The sequence below is a fragment of the Bos javanicus genome, chromosome 26 (genome assembly GCF_032452875.1).
Source record: "Bos javanicus breed banteng chromosome 26, ARS-OSU_banteng_1.0, whole genome shotgun sequence".
NCBI lineage: Eukaryota > Metazoa > Chordata > Mammalia > Artiodactyla > Bovidae > Bos > Bos javanicus.
In genome coordinates, this window is record NC_083893.1 from 42,091,794 (window position 1) to 42,109,253 (window position 17,460).

Below are 17,460 nucleotides of genomic sequence, written 5' to 3' on the forward strand. Positions count from 1 at the left end.
CCCATGGACAGAGGAGCCTGGCGGGCTACGGTCCATGGGGTTGCAGAGTCAGACACAACTTAGCAACTAAACAACAACAAATATCCTATTCTGCTTCTCTGGAGAATCCTAATAGAGTTGGATAGGACATGAAAAGCACTTGCAAACTAGAGCATTTTTAATAACATGAAAAGTGAACAAATCCCCTCCCTTCATCTCAGGGCTTCCCTAGTGGGTCAGACAATAAAGAATCTGCCTGCAACTCAGGAGACCCAGGTTTGGTCCCTGCGTCAGGAAGATCCCCTGGAGAAGGGAGTGGCTACCTGCTCCGGTATTCTTGCCTGGAGAATCCCATGGACAGAGGAGCCTTGGGATCGCAAAGAGTCGGGCACGACAGAGCGACTAACAGTTTCCTTCATCTCAGTGTATATTTATTTTCTTGAGCACCTTCTGGATTTAAAATAGTGGATTCAGCAAGACAAAATACAGATATAGAAGCTTTGGTTCCTGAATTCAAGTATCTGTTCAGGGTGCAAAATCATGCACTGGAAACTGGAAACCTGTAGGTCAAACGAGATTCGGAATCTGTTAGAGGCACAGCAAAGGGCATGGAGGCAGCAGAGGAATAATTAATGGGGTGGTGTGGCGGACAGGTGAGAGCCTTGGGAGGCTTTCAGGAGAGAAGACATTAGCATTTGAACAAGTGGAGGAAGAGATGGAGAGAAGGCCCAGGCTGAGGTGTGAAGCTGGCTGGCTGGAAGAGTGAGCTGGGCTGAGACAGAGATGGTGTCAGAGGCCATGCTAAGGGGCGTGGCTTCACCCTACCTTGGGGCCTCCCCCACTGAGTTGAGGGTAGATCTGTTAGGGGAACCACTGAGTTATCTTACAAAACAGGAGACCCTGGTAAGGAACACGGAAATAACAAGCTACCACCAACTGGAAGAATTCAGGAAAGGTCAAAAGGGAGGGAGGGACCTCCCTGGTGGTCCAGTGGCTAAGACTCTGAGCTCCCGATGCAAGGGTCTGGGTTTGATCCCTGGTCCAGGAAGTATATCCCACATGCAACTAAGACTGGGCACAGGCAAATTAATTAAAAAGACTGAGGAGTGTCTAAAGCTTAAGACACTTTCAGACCTTGTAAAAGCTCATTTTTTTCTTTTCCATGTTAAGCTGAACAAATCACTTGACTATTTTATCATTTAAGATTAGGTGTGGCTATAACAAAATTTCAAATAACAGTGGCTTGAACAAGTAAGAATTTGATTTCTCTCCTCTTCAAGATGTCCAGCGGCAAGCGGTCAGGCTGGCCGTCTTTGCCACATCAGGGGCCATGTTACTCTATGTGGGTTCTTTCCCCGAAGACACAGCATGGTCCAAGGTGACTGCTGGTTCTCTAACCTTCATGTTTAAATTCTAGAAAAGAAGAAGGTTGAGAAAAGCTGTGCCTTCCATTTCTCTTTAAATCCCCTGTGCTAGATATGACATGGTCTCAATTAGCCACAAGGGATGCTCAGAAATGTCGTTTTTATTCCAGTTGAGAATGTGTACTTGAATTTTGCTAAGTCAGTAGATATCAAGTGTTCTCACCACACACACACACAGAAACACACACACACACACACACAAATGGTAGCCGTGTGAGTGGTAACTATGTCAATCAACTTGATTTTGGTAACCATTTCATGATGTACACATACTAAAACATCATGTGGTATACCTTACGTATATAAAATTTTTATTTGTTAATTCTACCTCAATAAATAATACTTACTGGGATTTCCTTGGGGTCCACTGGTTGAGACTTTGCCTTCCAATGCAGGGGGTGCAGGTTCAATCCTTGGTCAGGGAACTAAGATTCCACATGCCTCATAACCAAGGAACCAAAGCATAGAAGGGAAGTAGTATTGTAGCACATTCAATAAAGACTTTAAAAATGGTCCACATCAAAACAAAAAATAAAAAACTTTAAAAAGTGTTCAGTTCAGTCGCTCAGTTGTGTCTGACTCTGCGACCCCGTGGACTGCAGGCCTCCCTGTCCATCACCAACTCCTGGAGTTTACCCAACTCATGTCCATTGAGTTGGTGATGCCATCCAACCATCACATCCTCTGTCGTCCCCTTCTCCTCCCACCTTCAATCTTTCCCAGCATGAGGGTCTTTTCAAATGAGTCAGTTCTTCTTATCAGTGGCCAAAGTATTGGGAGTTTCAGTTTCAACATCAGTCCTTCCAATGAACACTCAGGACTGATCTCCTTTAGGATGGACTGGTTGGATCTCCTTGTAGTCGAAGGGACTCTCAAGAGTCTTCTCCAACACCACAGTTCAAAAGCATCAATTCTTTGGTGCTCAGCTTTCTTCATAGTCCAACTCTCACATCCATACATGACCAGAGGAAAAACCATAGCCTTGACTAGATGGACCTTTGTTGGCAAAGTAATGTCTCTGCTTTTTAATATGCTGTCTAGGCTGGTCATAGCTTTCCTTCCAAGGAGTCTTTTAATTTCATGGCTGCAGTCACCATCTGCAGTGATTTTGGAGACCAAAAAAAAGTCTGTCACTGTTTCCACTGTTTCCCCATCTATTTGCCATGAAGTGATGGGACTGGATGCCATGATCTTTGTTTCCTGAATTTTAAGCTTTACGCCAACTTTTTCACTCTCTTCTTTCACTTTCATCAAGAGCCTCTTTAGTTGTTCTTCACTTTCTGCCATAAGGGTGGTGTCATCTGCATATCTGAGGTTATTGATATTTCTCTCAGCAATCTTGATTCCAGCTTGTGCTTCTTCCAGCCCAGCGTTTCTCATGATGTACTCTGCATAGAAGTTAAATAAGCAGGGTGACAATATACAGCTTTGACGTACTCCTTTTCCTATTTGGAACCAGTCTGTTGTTCCATGTCCAGTTCTAACTGTTGCTTCCTGATCTGCATACAGGTTTCTCAAGAGGCAGGTAAAAAGTGTTATTTTTACTAAATACTATTTGTATAAGTATATCCCCCATCAGCCAGAGAGAAGAAAGAAAAATAGAGACTTCCGTGGTAGTCCAGCAGTTAAGACTTCGCCTTGCAATGCAGGGTGTGTGGGTTCAATCCCTGGTCAAGGAACTAAGATCCCACATACCTGTAAACCAAAAAACCAAAACATAAGAAACAGAAACAAAATTGTAACAAATTCAATAAAGACTTTAAAAAGAAGGCAAGATAAAAGTTAACTGTTAAGATTCCATGATGAAGTATGCGTTCATTCACATTCAGTTAATTTCTTTTAAAAACTGTCCTCCTTCAGGCTCTAAGAAATTTTTCCTCTTTGTGAACCCCGCATCACAATGTCATGCATGTGTTTTCCCGAGAGCTTCACACTGAGGACATAAAGTCCTGATAGCTAACCCTGTGATGGGGGAAATACAGTTCACTTCTAGCAACGTGGCCGAGTGGGGATCTCCCGGTGGGGAGCGGAAACCCACAAAGCCCTGATCCTGAAACTCAGCCCCAGTGAGGACGGCACCTGGACAATAAGAGAGCAAAAAACAACACATCAGAATCATCTTTCCCCACTTTCAGCAAGTGGAGACTTTGATCTCTGAACAAGGAAGACTGAAGTCTCTGCCCACACTGAAAAATCTGTTAGTCAGCTGCTTATAGATGATGATGATGGGCATGGCTGATAAGTCACTGACTGATGGCTGTGCCCCCAGCTCGAGCTCACAGGGAGCTTGAGAACTTGTCTCGGATCATTCTGTTTATAAATGGGATGACCATTTACAGAGTTAGTAGCCAGCTAGTCTAGTTCCAGATTCTTGTCCCCAAGACACTGAACTTCTAGTTCTGGGCTTTTCTGTGCATTATAATCAGCAGGGGAGCTTCCCAAAACCTAGACCTATGAGCTGAACACCCTAGACTCAGATCACAATCTCCAGGGGTGGGACCCAAGAGCCAGTGGATTATTTTTAACCTTTTATTTTGAAATAAATATACATCTACAGGTGGTTTTGTTTTTTTTGTTTGTTTTTTTCTTTTTTGTAAGTGCCCAGGTGATCTCAGTGTGAGGCCAAGCTGAGAACAGGGCACTAAACTACAAGACTGTCTCAAGGTTTCATGAGAACTGCCTCAGTTAATCTTCTCAACAGCCTTCTCTCAGGGGCAGATGTGATCTAATTCCCAGTCAGTGGCTAAGAAAGTCCAGTGTGCTGTGCTCCCTCGCTCAGCTGTGTCCGATCCTTTGCAACCCCATGGACCATAGCCCCCAGGCTCCTCTGTTGAATTTTCCAGGCTCCAATACTGGAATGGGTTGCCATTTCCTACTCTAGGGGATCTTCCTGACCCAGGCATAGAACCCACATCCCTTGTATCGCCTATGTTGGCAGGCAGGTTCTTTACCAGCTGAGCCACTGGAGAAGCCTGAGAAAGTCCAGAGAAGTCACTGCATGTGACCAAAGGCGCAGACTAATGGAAGGCGGAGACGAATTGACTCCAAGCAACCTACCTCCAGAGCCTGTACTCTTCCTTACCCTGTCCCAGTGGTTCTGAAACTGGACAGAGTATCAGAAGCACTTGCAGAGTTACTAAAAGCATAATTGCTGTGCCCTACCACACCCCCAATTTGATGACTCAAACAGGGTGGGTGGGGCCTGAGAATGTGCACAGGTAACAACTTCCCAGGAGATACTGATGCTGCCACACGTTGAGAATCACAGCCCTACACCACTGACATAGGCCTGCCTTCTCTTTAACCCTCAAGGAAATAAAAGAGAAGCGGGGCTTTCAAATTGCCTGGAATTCTAGGGTTATTAAGAATCATATGACTCCCCTGGTGGTACAGTGGATAGGAACCCATGCACAGGGTACATGGGTTCAATCCCTGGTCTGGGGAAGATTCCACATGTGGAGCAACCAAGACCACACGCCACGGCGACTGAGCCTGAGTGCCCTGGAGCCTGTGCTCTGCAACAAGAGAAACCACTGCAATGAGAAGCCTGCGCATAACTAGAGAACAGCCCAGGCGCAGCAGTGAAGACTCAGCGTAGCCAAAGACAGGGAAGAGGGAGATTAGCATCTAACTGTCACCTCCTGTGTGCCAGAGCTGTACCAGCTGCTTCATGTTCAGAGTATTAGAAACTCATACAAGATGGAAGCTGTGCTGTTCCCATTTTACAGCAGGGAAAACTGAGGTTATCAAAAATATTGAATCCCTCATGCAAAGTTAGACAGCAGTTAAGTGACCAACAAGGAAGAACTCAGATTTATCTATCCTGGTGTTTTTTCCTCTACATCATCATGGACTCATGTTCTCCAAGAACACTTAGAAAATGTCATAATGGTAGAATACTGAAACCCTGGGCTGCTGTCCAATGCAGGGCGTGGGACTGCCTTTAAGAAGGAGGAAGTAGTGATGTGAGGGCAGGAAGGGACAACGAGGAAGATGCTGTATTTTCTTTCCCTTGAGAGATGAGTCACTTCACCTTTCAATAGCCGTGGATTTCAAATGTCAAAGGAGATCAATTCAAAATAAGAAGGTTCTACACCAAAATCTACATGGGCACCTGGAACAGAGGATGGAGACAAGGAGAAGGAAAGGAGTCCTGGATTCCAGGCCCATCTTCCCCACATTTTTTTAAGAGAGAGATTTCGGTGTCTACAAAGTGGAAAATTCAGTTGAAGAATATTTGATATCAGGTCTTTTCAGTCTTGAACCTTTATATATCTTTTTGATATAACCATATTTCTGTTTCAGATGTAATCAAGGTGAGACTTGTAATATGAATCACATATCTGGAAGGAGGCATATTTTAAAATAATTTTAATTTTTGGCTTTGCCGGGTTTTTGTTGCTGCATGGGCTCTTCTCTAGTTGCAGCGAGTGGGCTTCTCAATGTGGTGGCTTCTCTTACTGCAGAGCACAGGCTTAGGTCATGCAGGCTCCAGTAGCTGCGGCTCCCAGGCTCTGAAGCACAGGCTCAGGAGTTGTGTGACACATGGGCTTAGATGCTCCGAGGCATGTGGGATCATCCCAGACCAGGGATCGAACCTGTGTCGCCTGCTTTGGCAGGCCGACTCTTTACCACTGAGCCACCAGGGAAGCTCTGGAAGGAAACATTTTGTAAATCAACAGACTACAAATACCAGGCGCTGGAAAACTGAACTAAAGGGTCCAGCGTGCAGTGACGGACATTTCTCCTGAACAACAATGGAAATACTATCTTACAGCTATGTATGTTGTCCCATGAATTAGAAAAGAATAGAAAAATACGCAAATTCTCGAGCGGCTATAATGAGAGTATGTCCCATAGACTGTGCCACCTTTGTAGTGTGATACAAATGAATGAGTATGCAAATTAGTCCTCATTTGAAAGAACTGACCACAGTATCGAGTGCAAAACACCCCCTTTCATAAAGCATTTTAAGAAAAGATGGCTGAGGGAGGCAGGCTCAAGAGGAAGGGGATATATACACACTCACGGGCAGATCTGCGTCGTACAGCAGAAGCCAACACAACACTGTAAGAGCAGTTATCCTCCAGTTAGAAAAGAACATTGAAAAGAAAAACATTCTGTTTCCTTAGACAAGCAGTTTCCAGAGTGGATACATTTATTTTTTAAATGTGAATCATCACCCTTCAACACACATGATAGTTATAATTTCTAAAAACTAAGCCTGCCTGAGAGAACTGAAATCTCTTTGATTCATATGCCTCAACCCCTCAATGCAGACCCTGAGAATTTCATGCTTTAAATATACAGAAAAGGGTTCTAGAAAGAGGAACCTGTACCAGTCCAGAAAGGAAAACAGTTCCTTGTATCTTTTGGATTGACTGAGATAAAATAAAATAACTTCTCTCATTTTACATCAAACACTAGATCTACAATAACATTCCTAACAAGGAACAGGCTAGCTCCGATCGGTGCTCCCCTCTCTACTGCGACACTGTACTGAAACCGATAATATCAACCTCAGTGTAAACTACTTTCACACATGCCAGACACTGCACTTTCCTCATTACCTGAGATAAACAATACGAAATGTAAATGAGTGATTTGAACGAAAGTTTCCAAGTCTTAAGGATCCAATTTTTCAAAAACAATCAATTAGAAAAAGTATCAAATACTCTAAGCATTATTTTTCAGACTCCTAAGACTGTAAAAAGTCTTTGTATAAAAAAAAGTACTTCAACGAAACACATATACAATACAAACTAAGGAACTGCTTTAGAAATCCTTAAAATCTTAAACATTTAATCCAGAAGTATACATAAATTTCAGTAAGAGTGAAAAATATTACAAACAAAAATAACTGAAGATCCCACCGTGTTAACCTAGTGTACAGTACTGGATTTACAGCGCGCGCAGGAAAATGAACACTGAGGTCACTTCACGTAAGTAAGTGGTAACATTTCAAAGGACATTAAATACTTGCTTTTCATAAATTTCTGGGGTGGGGTTTGGCTTTGTAATAAATATGTAATAAATATCTGTAGTACTTTGTACATGTTGAGCATTTATCTTTCTCCATTTGAAAGTCCTTCTCCAGAGTCATAATGTCGTAGAGGCATCCCAGAGGGTGGGGAGTTGGGACGTTGCAGCAAGTCCATTAACAAAGCCATCTTATTATCTATGTGCTCCTGGAGTTTATATATTCGCTGATCAACGTAGTCTGTAAGTTTCTTTTCTATCAGTTCCAAATTTTTAGAAAGAATCTTTTCCAAATAGGAACAAACAGGTTGCTCTTCTACTCTGAAAATAAATTTTAAAAAATATTATGACAATTTTCCCTGGTATTATAACAAAACAACCAAAATACACTACAATAAAGCAGCCGATACACATTGCTGAAATTTGTCTCCACAACTACATTCTGTCTCCTTCCAACGTATTTCCAGGTTCTGGACACATACAATGTCGAATGCTCAAAGCATTATTATTGCTTCAGTTCTTTAAGTATTTAAGCATAAACTGAAATTAAGAATATAAAAATGAAGATGACAGAATTTCTACCCTCAAAAACAAGTGTTTAGATACAAAGGGTCTTTCTTTTTGGTTTTGCGCTCCAAATCAAAAGCAATCTTGCTTTTTCTTTAAGGTCTTTCTATGTCTTCCAAGTCCTTCCCCAAGCATTTTAACAGTTTTCTCTTTTCTTCATCTGAACAACCTTCTAAAGCGTTGGAAGGACGAGGACAGTGAATTTCAGAGTGTGGTCCACAAAACCCTAGAATCTCCTCATATTTTTCCAGGCATTCCATGAGGTCAAAAGTATTTTTTATAATAACACTAAGTTATCTGAACATGAATTGTACAATAAATGCACAATGAACTATCCAGAGGCCACACCGTGTACAAGGTCATTACTGTGACAACTAACTGCTATATGGTTGTGTATTCTGTTTCCTAGAATTCTTTAAGGTAGCAGGTTTAGGGTACAGATAAGTGTTTTTCTCAGAGGGAATTCAGTTTGTTCTCAGTATTTCTACTGCGGTCTTACTAGCTATATTGAGTTATACATGCCATAAGGCAACATATATGAAACTACAACCCAAAGTCAATACAGTTTTACATACATGTGAAACAATACCATTCTCACTAAACTTTCTAAAAAGAAAATATGGTATTTCTTCAAAAAGATATTTATGTTACTATGTAATGGGTTTATTGTTATTTCTAAACTAATAAATATTTTTATGTAGCCTACATACATAAAAGTTCTTTGGAGTGCTCAATTATTTTTAAGAGGGTAAAGACCAAAAACTTTGAGAACCACTACTCTAGAATGTAGTGGTTTCTAGAACTCATGCATGGATGAGATAGCTGGACCGTAAAGAAGGCTGAGTGCCAAGGAACTGATGCTTTTGAACTGTGGTGCTGGAGAAGAGAGTCCTTTGGACTACACGGAGATCAAACCAGTCAAACCTAAAGGAAATCAACCATGAATATTCACTGGAAGGACTGATGCTGAAGCTGAAGCTCCAATACTTTGGCCACCTAATGCGAAGGGCCAACTCATTGGAAAAGATCCTGATGCTGGGAAACAGTGAAGGCAGGAGAAGGGGGTGACAGAGAATGAGATGGCTGGATGGCATCACTGCCTCAAGGGACATGGGTTTGAGCCAGCTCCGGGAGATGGTGAAGGACAGGGAGGCCTGCCGTGCTGCCGTCCATGGGGTCGCAGAGAGTCAAACAACAATGACTAAACAACAACACTCTAGAATATATAAGAAGCTTTTTATTGTTCCCTTTATTTTCTTCTTTTTCTTAATGTATATTTATTTAAAAAATTTTAATATTAATTATTTTAATATTTATTGTCAAATAACTATAGATTCATAGGAAGTTGTAAAGACACTATATTTGTGCAGTACCCTTCACCCAGTGGTCCTGGTTGGTCTTTACTTCTTACCTAACTATGGAATAATAATGTCAGTACAGTGTGGGTATGCCATTTTATCACACATACACACATTGATGTAAATATCACCACAGTCAAGAGACAGAACTATCCCTTAACTACAGTGACCTCCCTCTGCTCCCCTTTCACTGTCACATCCACTTCCCTAATCTCCTCCATCCCAAACACCTGGTAATCACTTACAGTGTTCATCTGCATTATGAGAATGTTACGCAAATGGATCCATGTAACTTGACCTCTTGAGATTCTCTTTTGTAGATCAGCATAACGCCTTTGCCAGACAACCAAATTGTTGCATGTGTCAATAGATAATTCCTTTTTATTGCTGATAGCATCCCATGATATGGATATACCAGGGTTAATTTAACCATTCATCAACTTTAAGACATATTGGTTGCTTATAGTTTGGGGCTTTTACAAATAAAGCTTCTATGAACAATTGTGTATTGATTTTTATGTGGAAAAAAATTCTTGGGGGACTTCCCTGGTGGTACAACAGATAGGAACCCACCTTCCAACTTAGGGGACATGGGTTTAATCTCTGGTCTGGGAAGATTCCACATGCCACAGAGCAACTAATGAGAAGCCCGTGCCAAGCAACGAAGAGTAGCCCCTGCTTGCCACAGCTCGAGAAAGCCCATGAGCAGCAATGAAGACCTAGCACAACCAAAAATATATTAATTAAAAAAAAAAAAAGAAGTTTTCATTTCTCTGGGATAAATTTCAGGAGTATGATTTCTGAGTCACATGGTAACAACATGTTCAGCTATGAGAAACTGCCAAACATTTTTTAAAGTGGCTGTACCACTTTAAGTCCCCATGAGCAATGTATGAGAGATCCAACTTCTCATTGGTATTTGGTTTTGTCGCCATTTTTAAACTTTTTATTTTAACCATTTGAATAACTGTATAGTGGTATCTTGTGTCTTGTGGTTTTCATATGCCCTTCCTTAATAGCCATGAGGTCAACAATAGCTCATCTTTTCATGTGATTATTTGCTTTGTACATCTTATCTGGTATAAATGTCTCTCTATGGTCTTTTGCCCATGTTCTAATTGGATTTTTTTTTTTTTTATGTTGAGTTTTCAGCACTCTCTATATTTTAGATATAAGTCATTTGTTGGATTTGTAATCTGAAAATATTTTCTTTCCCACTCTGAAACTTATATTTTATTCCTCCTAAAAGAGTCTTTCACAGAGCAAAAGTTCTAACACTTTCATGGAGGTCAAACATTTTTGGTGTCTCGTCTAGGTTCCCAAAGACTGTCTCCTGTGAATTATTAGAAAACTTCCACAGCTTCATGTTTTACACGTACAGCTCTGATCCATTTTGAGTGAAGTTTTGTATAAGGTACGAGGTTTGGGTCATAGTTCACTTTTTGCTCTTTGGATATCCATCTGCTCCAGCACCATGAGTCAGAAAGACTCTTTCTTCTTCCTTTACTGAACTGCTGTTGCACCTCTGTCAAAACTCAGTTGAGCTCACCTGTGTGGGTCTATCTCTGAACCCTCTACTGGGCTCCACTGACCCCTGTGTCTGCCCCTCTGCCATCACTACCCTGTCTTGATACTCTCGCTGTAGAAGACTCGACACTGGAAGAGGGACTCCTCCCACTTCACTCTTCTTTCTCAAGGTTGTCTTAGCTATTTTTCCTCTTTTGCTTTTCATAGAATTTTTAAAATAATCCTGTCTATGTCTGCAAAATATTGTGAAGTTCTAGTATGTATTGCATTAAACTTTCGTATCAACGGGGAGAACTGACAACTTTACTGTGTTAGAAATTCAATTTGTAATTTAACAGTTACCAGGAAAGAAACCATCCAGGCCCAACTGGTTTCATTGGAGACTTCCATCAATATCAAACATCATATGAAAAAAATCACATCAATTTTACACAATCTCTTCTAAAATATAGAACTCAAAAAGAAGTAGAATTCATTTTATGAGACCAGTATCACGCTCATAATATAAAACCAGACAAAGACAGTAAAAGATAAATACAGACTAGTATCTCCAATGAATTCTATGTAAGAATACTTGACAAAATATTAGCAAATCAGTTCCAGCACTGTATAAAAAAGAATTAGACACCAGAATCAAGTGGGATCTATTCTAGGTATGCTAGGCAGGTTCAGTTTTTGAAACGAATGTAATTCACCATATGAAGAGATTACTGAAGAAAATTCATGATCATATAAATAGCCATAGGAAAAATACTTGATAAAATCCTGTATCCCCCTATGATGAAAGAAACTCTGATAACCAGGAACTAAGAAACACTAAGCTTCAGAGGCCCTACGCAATCTGACTTCTCTCCACCTTTTATAGTCTTTGTGTGTTTGCTGTATTATATCCAGGGATTTTTTTATTGTTAATAGGGAGGATCTGAGAGAACTGGAGACATTCCAGCTCAGCTGGAATCAGAAAAGTGGAAGTGGAAGTCCTTCAGTTGTGTCCGACTCTTTGCGACCCTATGGACTATACAATGCATGGAATTTTCCAGGCCAGAATACTGGAGTGAGTAGCCTATCCCTTCTCCAGCGGATCTTCCCGACCCAGGAATTGAACCAGGGTCGCCTGCATTGCAGGCAGATTCTTCACCAACTGAGCTATCAAGGAAGTGCAGTTTTTAAATGTTTAGGTTTCTTCTTCCTTTGCCTTGTAGTATTTGTTTGTTTTGCCAGTCACACGTTAACACTGATGAAGACTATCAACAATTAAAAAACACTGTTACCTTTCCTTGTTCTTCCCAAGAACTACCATTTGTTTCAATAACTTACTAAACTCCTCAAATTTCAATGCTATTAAATACATTAAGAAAATTTCAACCAATACAATGACCTCATTTGAGATGTAAAAAAAGTCTAAATCAAAAGACTGAAATAGTAAGGTAAAATAGTTAAGTCAGAACCATGGCTGAAGTCCTGAATTCCCATCTAGTGCAATATTTGGAAACACTCCATCTATCTAAAGGAGGTGTGTGTGTGCTCAGTCACGCCCAAGTCTTTGCAGCCTCATGGACTGTAGCCCAGCAGGCTCCTCTGTCCATGGAACTTTCCAGGCAAGAATACTGGAGTGGGTTGCCATTTCCTAGTCCAGGGGATCTTCCCGACTCAGGGATCGAACCTGCATCTCTTGCATCTCCTGCACATACTAAACACTTAACTACCCCTCAATCAAAGTAGGAGTGGAAAAAATTGGAATTCTGAGATCAGAGAATAAGGGCCTGTACACTATTAACAATTACAAGCTGAGAAATGTTTGGATGACTCGAAAATCAGCCCAGGTCACACAGGATCTACAAAGAAAATCCATTGCAATGGTTCAGTTCATACAATCAGGCAAACAGTATGCACGTCATGGCTACCACAGCTCCTCTCCTTTCATACAGGTAACTCTCTACTCCGACCCTTGTCTGCTGCTTATACTCCTCCCACCAAAGGCCTGAGAAGTGCTCAGCACCTCCAATTTACACACTTCTTTCAAAGCAACACATTCTACTCTGCAGAATATTTCTTTCTTCTACGTGTGTCAATGGTGAAATGTCAAAGCTCCCACAGTTCTCTCCGCAAACAAGTTCAGGCAGAAGCTACTGAAACAAACCTCTTTCCCCCACCTGCCTCTGCACCCTCCCCCACACCCCATCTCGACCACATGGGTCTAAACACTTACGTGACACCCCCAGCGCCTCCGCCAGGCTTGGTGATGCTGTCCTGCCACTTGGTGCCGGGTCCCACCCGGAGATGGCTCACCTGGCCACACAAATTCTGCAGAAAAGGCAGCAACTCGGAGTTAGGTATGTGTGAGCTGTCACCTGCTTTCTTTGATAAGAAAGAAGATACTGCATTCTTCAGATCATTCTCAAGAATAGAACGGCTTTGTGGCACAATTTTACACTCTTGGAGGCTGCTCATACTTCCTCCACCAGCTGGCTGCAGACTCTTCTCAGTGGTAGCCTCCGAGTCTTCAGTCACGTTTCCAGATGTCAATCCAGTTCTGAAAGGAAAAGGTGTGGAGGATGACTTGTCGAAGGCTCCCGGAGTAGACGAGGACGGCAGCCCCATCACGTGCTTGTGTCCCGTGTTTCCCAGGATCGACTGGAGCTGCTCTCCGATGGCAACACAATTCTAAGGAAGGCAGATGAGGAAAGAGCAGGAACATTAATGATAGTGACAGCTAACTCTGGAGTGACCTCGAGTCAGGCAAGGTGCCTTCTTCCATCTGAGCCTCAGAACGTTCACGTGGAGCAGGCCACAGCCACTGTCCCAGTACTGAGTTGAGGAGAAAAGACTAAAGCTAACCCGGCCAGGGTAACACGGCCATTGGTGGCAGAACTAGGACTGGAACCCCGGACACCCAGCTCCAGAGTCAGGACTTCTAGTCATTTCAGTGTAGTTTTGCTAAGGAAAATCTTCAAATAAATACAAGCATACTTAGTAAAATTGCACAGGCATATTTTAATGTTTCCACTACAAAGCCCTCCTTAATTTATGGTGTTTTCTAATGAGTCACAATAATTGATAATTTTCCTAGAATTAAAAATCATCTGCCCACTGTCACAAATGTAGGCCACCCTAAAGAAATACAGTTTGTTTTCACTGGAAGATAGACTAGATAGTTACTTGCTTAAAGTTTGATGTTCTACTTATATACTTAAAGTCTGAATACTTTTGTGACATTTTCAATTATTAAAATGAGCTACTTTGGGGCCATGACTGCCATGATAATTTATAGCGTAATGAATACGTTTTGTGGCCTCAGCCCAGCTAGGCTGTATTACTTCCTGAGAAGAATGGCTCACCTCTGATAGGTTACAGTTTCCTCCAGAGAGGCATGCTCTTGCCATGTTCCTCAATTTTTCCACAAGACAAAGCAAAACTATCTCCAGCCTAGCTAACTGTTACATTAGATGGCTCTACCCTAAACTCTAAACCCAGAACTCTACTAGAAATTCTTTTTTATTAACTTATCTGTTTATTTATTTTGTTGCACTCTACCACACAAGGGATCTTAATTCTGCAACTAGAGTTCGAACCCATGCCCACTGCAGATGGAAGCTTGGAGTCTTAACCACTGGACCACCAGGGAAGTCCTAGAGATTCTTATCAGGGGATATCATCTTATAGTTAACACTGTTCAATACCTTGTAAGAGAGACTAAGAAAAGTATTATTTTTCAAGATCAGGTGAAGACACTTGATCCATAAATTTTCTGGATGTACTAAAAAATGATCCTTGGATAAAATTAGCCCAGAACTCATTCATTCAACAAATATTTACCAGAAATCTACTCTGTGTTAGGTACTGTTTCAGGCCCTGGAAATAAGACAGTGAAAAGCAAACACAAATTTGTATATATACTCCCAGAATTCTGAAAAATTAAATCTTTATCTCTGAACATCTTAAAGGATTTGCTTTAACTTTTTAATCACCTTGAAAAAACAAGGACAAAGAGAATATTTTTATTTTTTTAAGATGAACAAGGTAAATAGTGAAAATTCTTAGAATAACTGAATATATTTTCTTTGAGAAAATGGCCCAGAGCTTTCACTCAGATAACTTTAAATGACAAGCATATGCCAGACACTATCAGACAGAATTCTTACTCAATTATTCTAAACCGCTGAAGCAAAAACAAATCAAAGTCAGCACATGTGAACTGCAAATACAAGGAAATAAGAAACCACTTTAATAAAACTTTTCAGGAAACAAGGAACCACAAGGCACATGTGAAGCAAGGAGAGGCCAGGAAGTTGCTCCCAGGCCCTTCCTTTCCCCTCAGGACAGGCCCTGCCCCAAAGAACACGGGCAGGCTCGCAACAGTGTGCGTGGCTACACCCCTTACACAGGAGGAGGGGTTCTGATCATGAAACACCCCTCCTCTACACTCAACAGATACTTACAGAGCTTATGCGACACTTCTCAGAAAGACAGTCCATGGATTACTTGTTTGCAAACAAAAGCAATTCCAGAGAACCAGGTATATCCCATGAGAATTCCATAAATATAGTCTCCCCATAGAAATAGGATATTTATTAGCATGTTTAAAAGAAGATTTCACAGGATCTCCTTTCTTCCCCAGGGTGTTTACCAAATGCCCGCACAGGTAAGGATTTAGCATATGCATATAATGGGAAACAGGTTACAATAACATGTGCTGCTGGTTGGAGGACTTGCATTTCTGGATGAGACAAAGCTACAGAGACACACATCAAGCTTGAGAGTAAGGTAAGAGTTGGGCAAGCACTCCTATGATTTACCTAATGCACTTCTGAACTGACATAAATTCATGATGAAGAAAGCATATTGTTTTGGGAATTAAATACACAAGCAAAAAAAAAAAAAAAAAAAAACCCTTAAAGACATGGCCAAAAAAACACCTGAAACTTTGCCATCATTTCTTTTCCAAACACAAGTTTTTAAAAGTATCAGTCATGAATTGATTTTTTAAAATCCATTAACCGTCTTGAATGTTTCCAAAATCTTTCACACACACAAAGTTTCTTCTGTTTTTAAATTTTTAATCTCTATGTCCATTGGATCTTTCCCCTTAAACATTTGTTCTTAAAATACACTATGCATAGGGCTCATCTGCTGTTGCTGGTTAGAAATAGCTGAGTCCTGAATCACACCCTCAGGGTTTCAGGTCACAACTGAGGGCCAGTGTTCTGTCTCTACAAGCTTTCCAAGGGATTCTGATGCAGGCAGGTTCCTATCTCTAGCTTTCCTGAAACAACCTACTTTAACCTGGCTACCTCCACATTCCAACTACTCATTTACTATCTAATCCCTCAGAACCTGGTTTCCATCTCCTCGCTATTCAAGCTGGCCCATTAAGGATCTGCAAAAGAAGCTGAGTTGATAATCAAGGAGCATATACATTAGAGTCATAAATAAGACAGATCAGATTCCTGTTTGCACAAAGCTTATATTTTAATGAGATAAAAAGAGCAGTAAATATACATGTATATATGTGTGTGTATATAAAACAACAAAAATAATGAAGAAAGCCATGATGAAAATATGTGTGTGTGTGTGTGTATATAACAACAAAAATAATGAAGAAAGCCATGATGAAAATATGATACAGATAGTGCACCAGTGTGGCTGGTGAAGGTCTCACTCAAGATGGAACATTTAAGATGAGGCTGAAAGAACAAGAAAAGGGCAGACTTGCTAAGATCGAGAAGAGGGGATTCTGGCCAAAGAGAACAGTTAAGAGTGCAGAGGTCCTGAGGTGGGAGCACAGGTGGATATCTGGGGAACACACACCTCAGAATCTCTAGAGACGAGCATCTGAGGAGATGTGACAGGAGATGGTGTTGAGGAGGGAACGACGGCCCAGATCTGAGATGAGAGGGTGAGGAATCTGGATTAACTCCGGGGTGAGGGGAAGCAGTTCAGGGACATTACACAGGGGAAGTCGAGTCTGATGGACCCTCTGAGATCATCCTGGTTGCTCTGTGGAGAGGGAGCACTGGAGCAGGAGCATCTGTTAGGAACCTCCTGAGCTGTGCAGGTGAGATCACTGTACCAGAGAACGAAGAGGACGGACTCTGTTCTTTTGGAAGCTCTCCATTCTGAGGTTTCCAAGGTCATCACCAGCTCTCCTGTTCTATGTCTGCCTCTCCCTCCAATGATACTCCTACTAAATTAATGTTGGACAATCTCACAGAAGTTATATGACTTTTTTATTTGTATTATTTGATTTAAACTTCCACATTCATCTTATGATCTCAGCAGCATTGCTAGATTGTAAACAATTAACCTTTAGATAGTAAACATGAAGAAATTTATCCTTAAATAGAGGAAGCAATGCTAAATAGCACAGAACTAACACTGTCAGCGTTGAATTCAGGTCTCCTGACATCAGAGCCGGACTATAAAGAAAGCTGAGCGCCGAAGAACTGATGCTTTTGAACTGTGGTGTTGGAGAAGGCTCTTGAGAGTCCCTTGGACAGAAAGGAGATCCAACCACCCATCCTAAAGGAGATGAGTCCTGAGTGTTCATTGGAAGGACTGATGTTGAAGCTGAGACTCCAATACTTTGGCCACCTGATGTGAAGAGCTGACTCATTTGAAAAGACCCT

At 41.4% G+C, this 17,460-nt stretch overlaps 1 protein-coding gene across 6 annotated transcripts in view; it reads right to left on the minus strand.

Moving 5' to 3' along the window:
- Positions 1–6,543: 6,543 nt before the first annotated feature.
- Positions 6,544–17,460, minus strand: part of LOC133239510 (ATPase PAAT-like) — a 48,720-nt gene continuing 37,803 nt past the window's right edge. For 4 of the 6 annotated variants that reach the window (XM_061403780.1, XM_061403779.1, XM_061403777.1 and 1 more), the window contains 2 exons: positions 13,044–13,498; positions 6,544–7,703 (listed from right to left, as the gene is read on the minus strand). In XM_061403780.1, coding sequence (XP_061259764.1) covers positions 7,469–7,703; positions 13,044–13,498 — 690 coding nt within the window. In that variant the 3' untranslated portion in view covers positions 6,544–7,468. Of the gene's footprint in view, positions 7,704–9,880; positions 10,027–13,043; positions 13,499–17,460 lie in introns of all 6 variants that reach the window. The other 2 variants (XM_061403781.1, XR_009733859.1) reach the window with 2 other exon arrangements.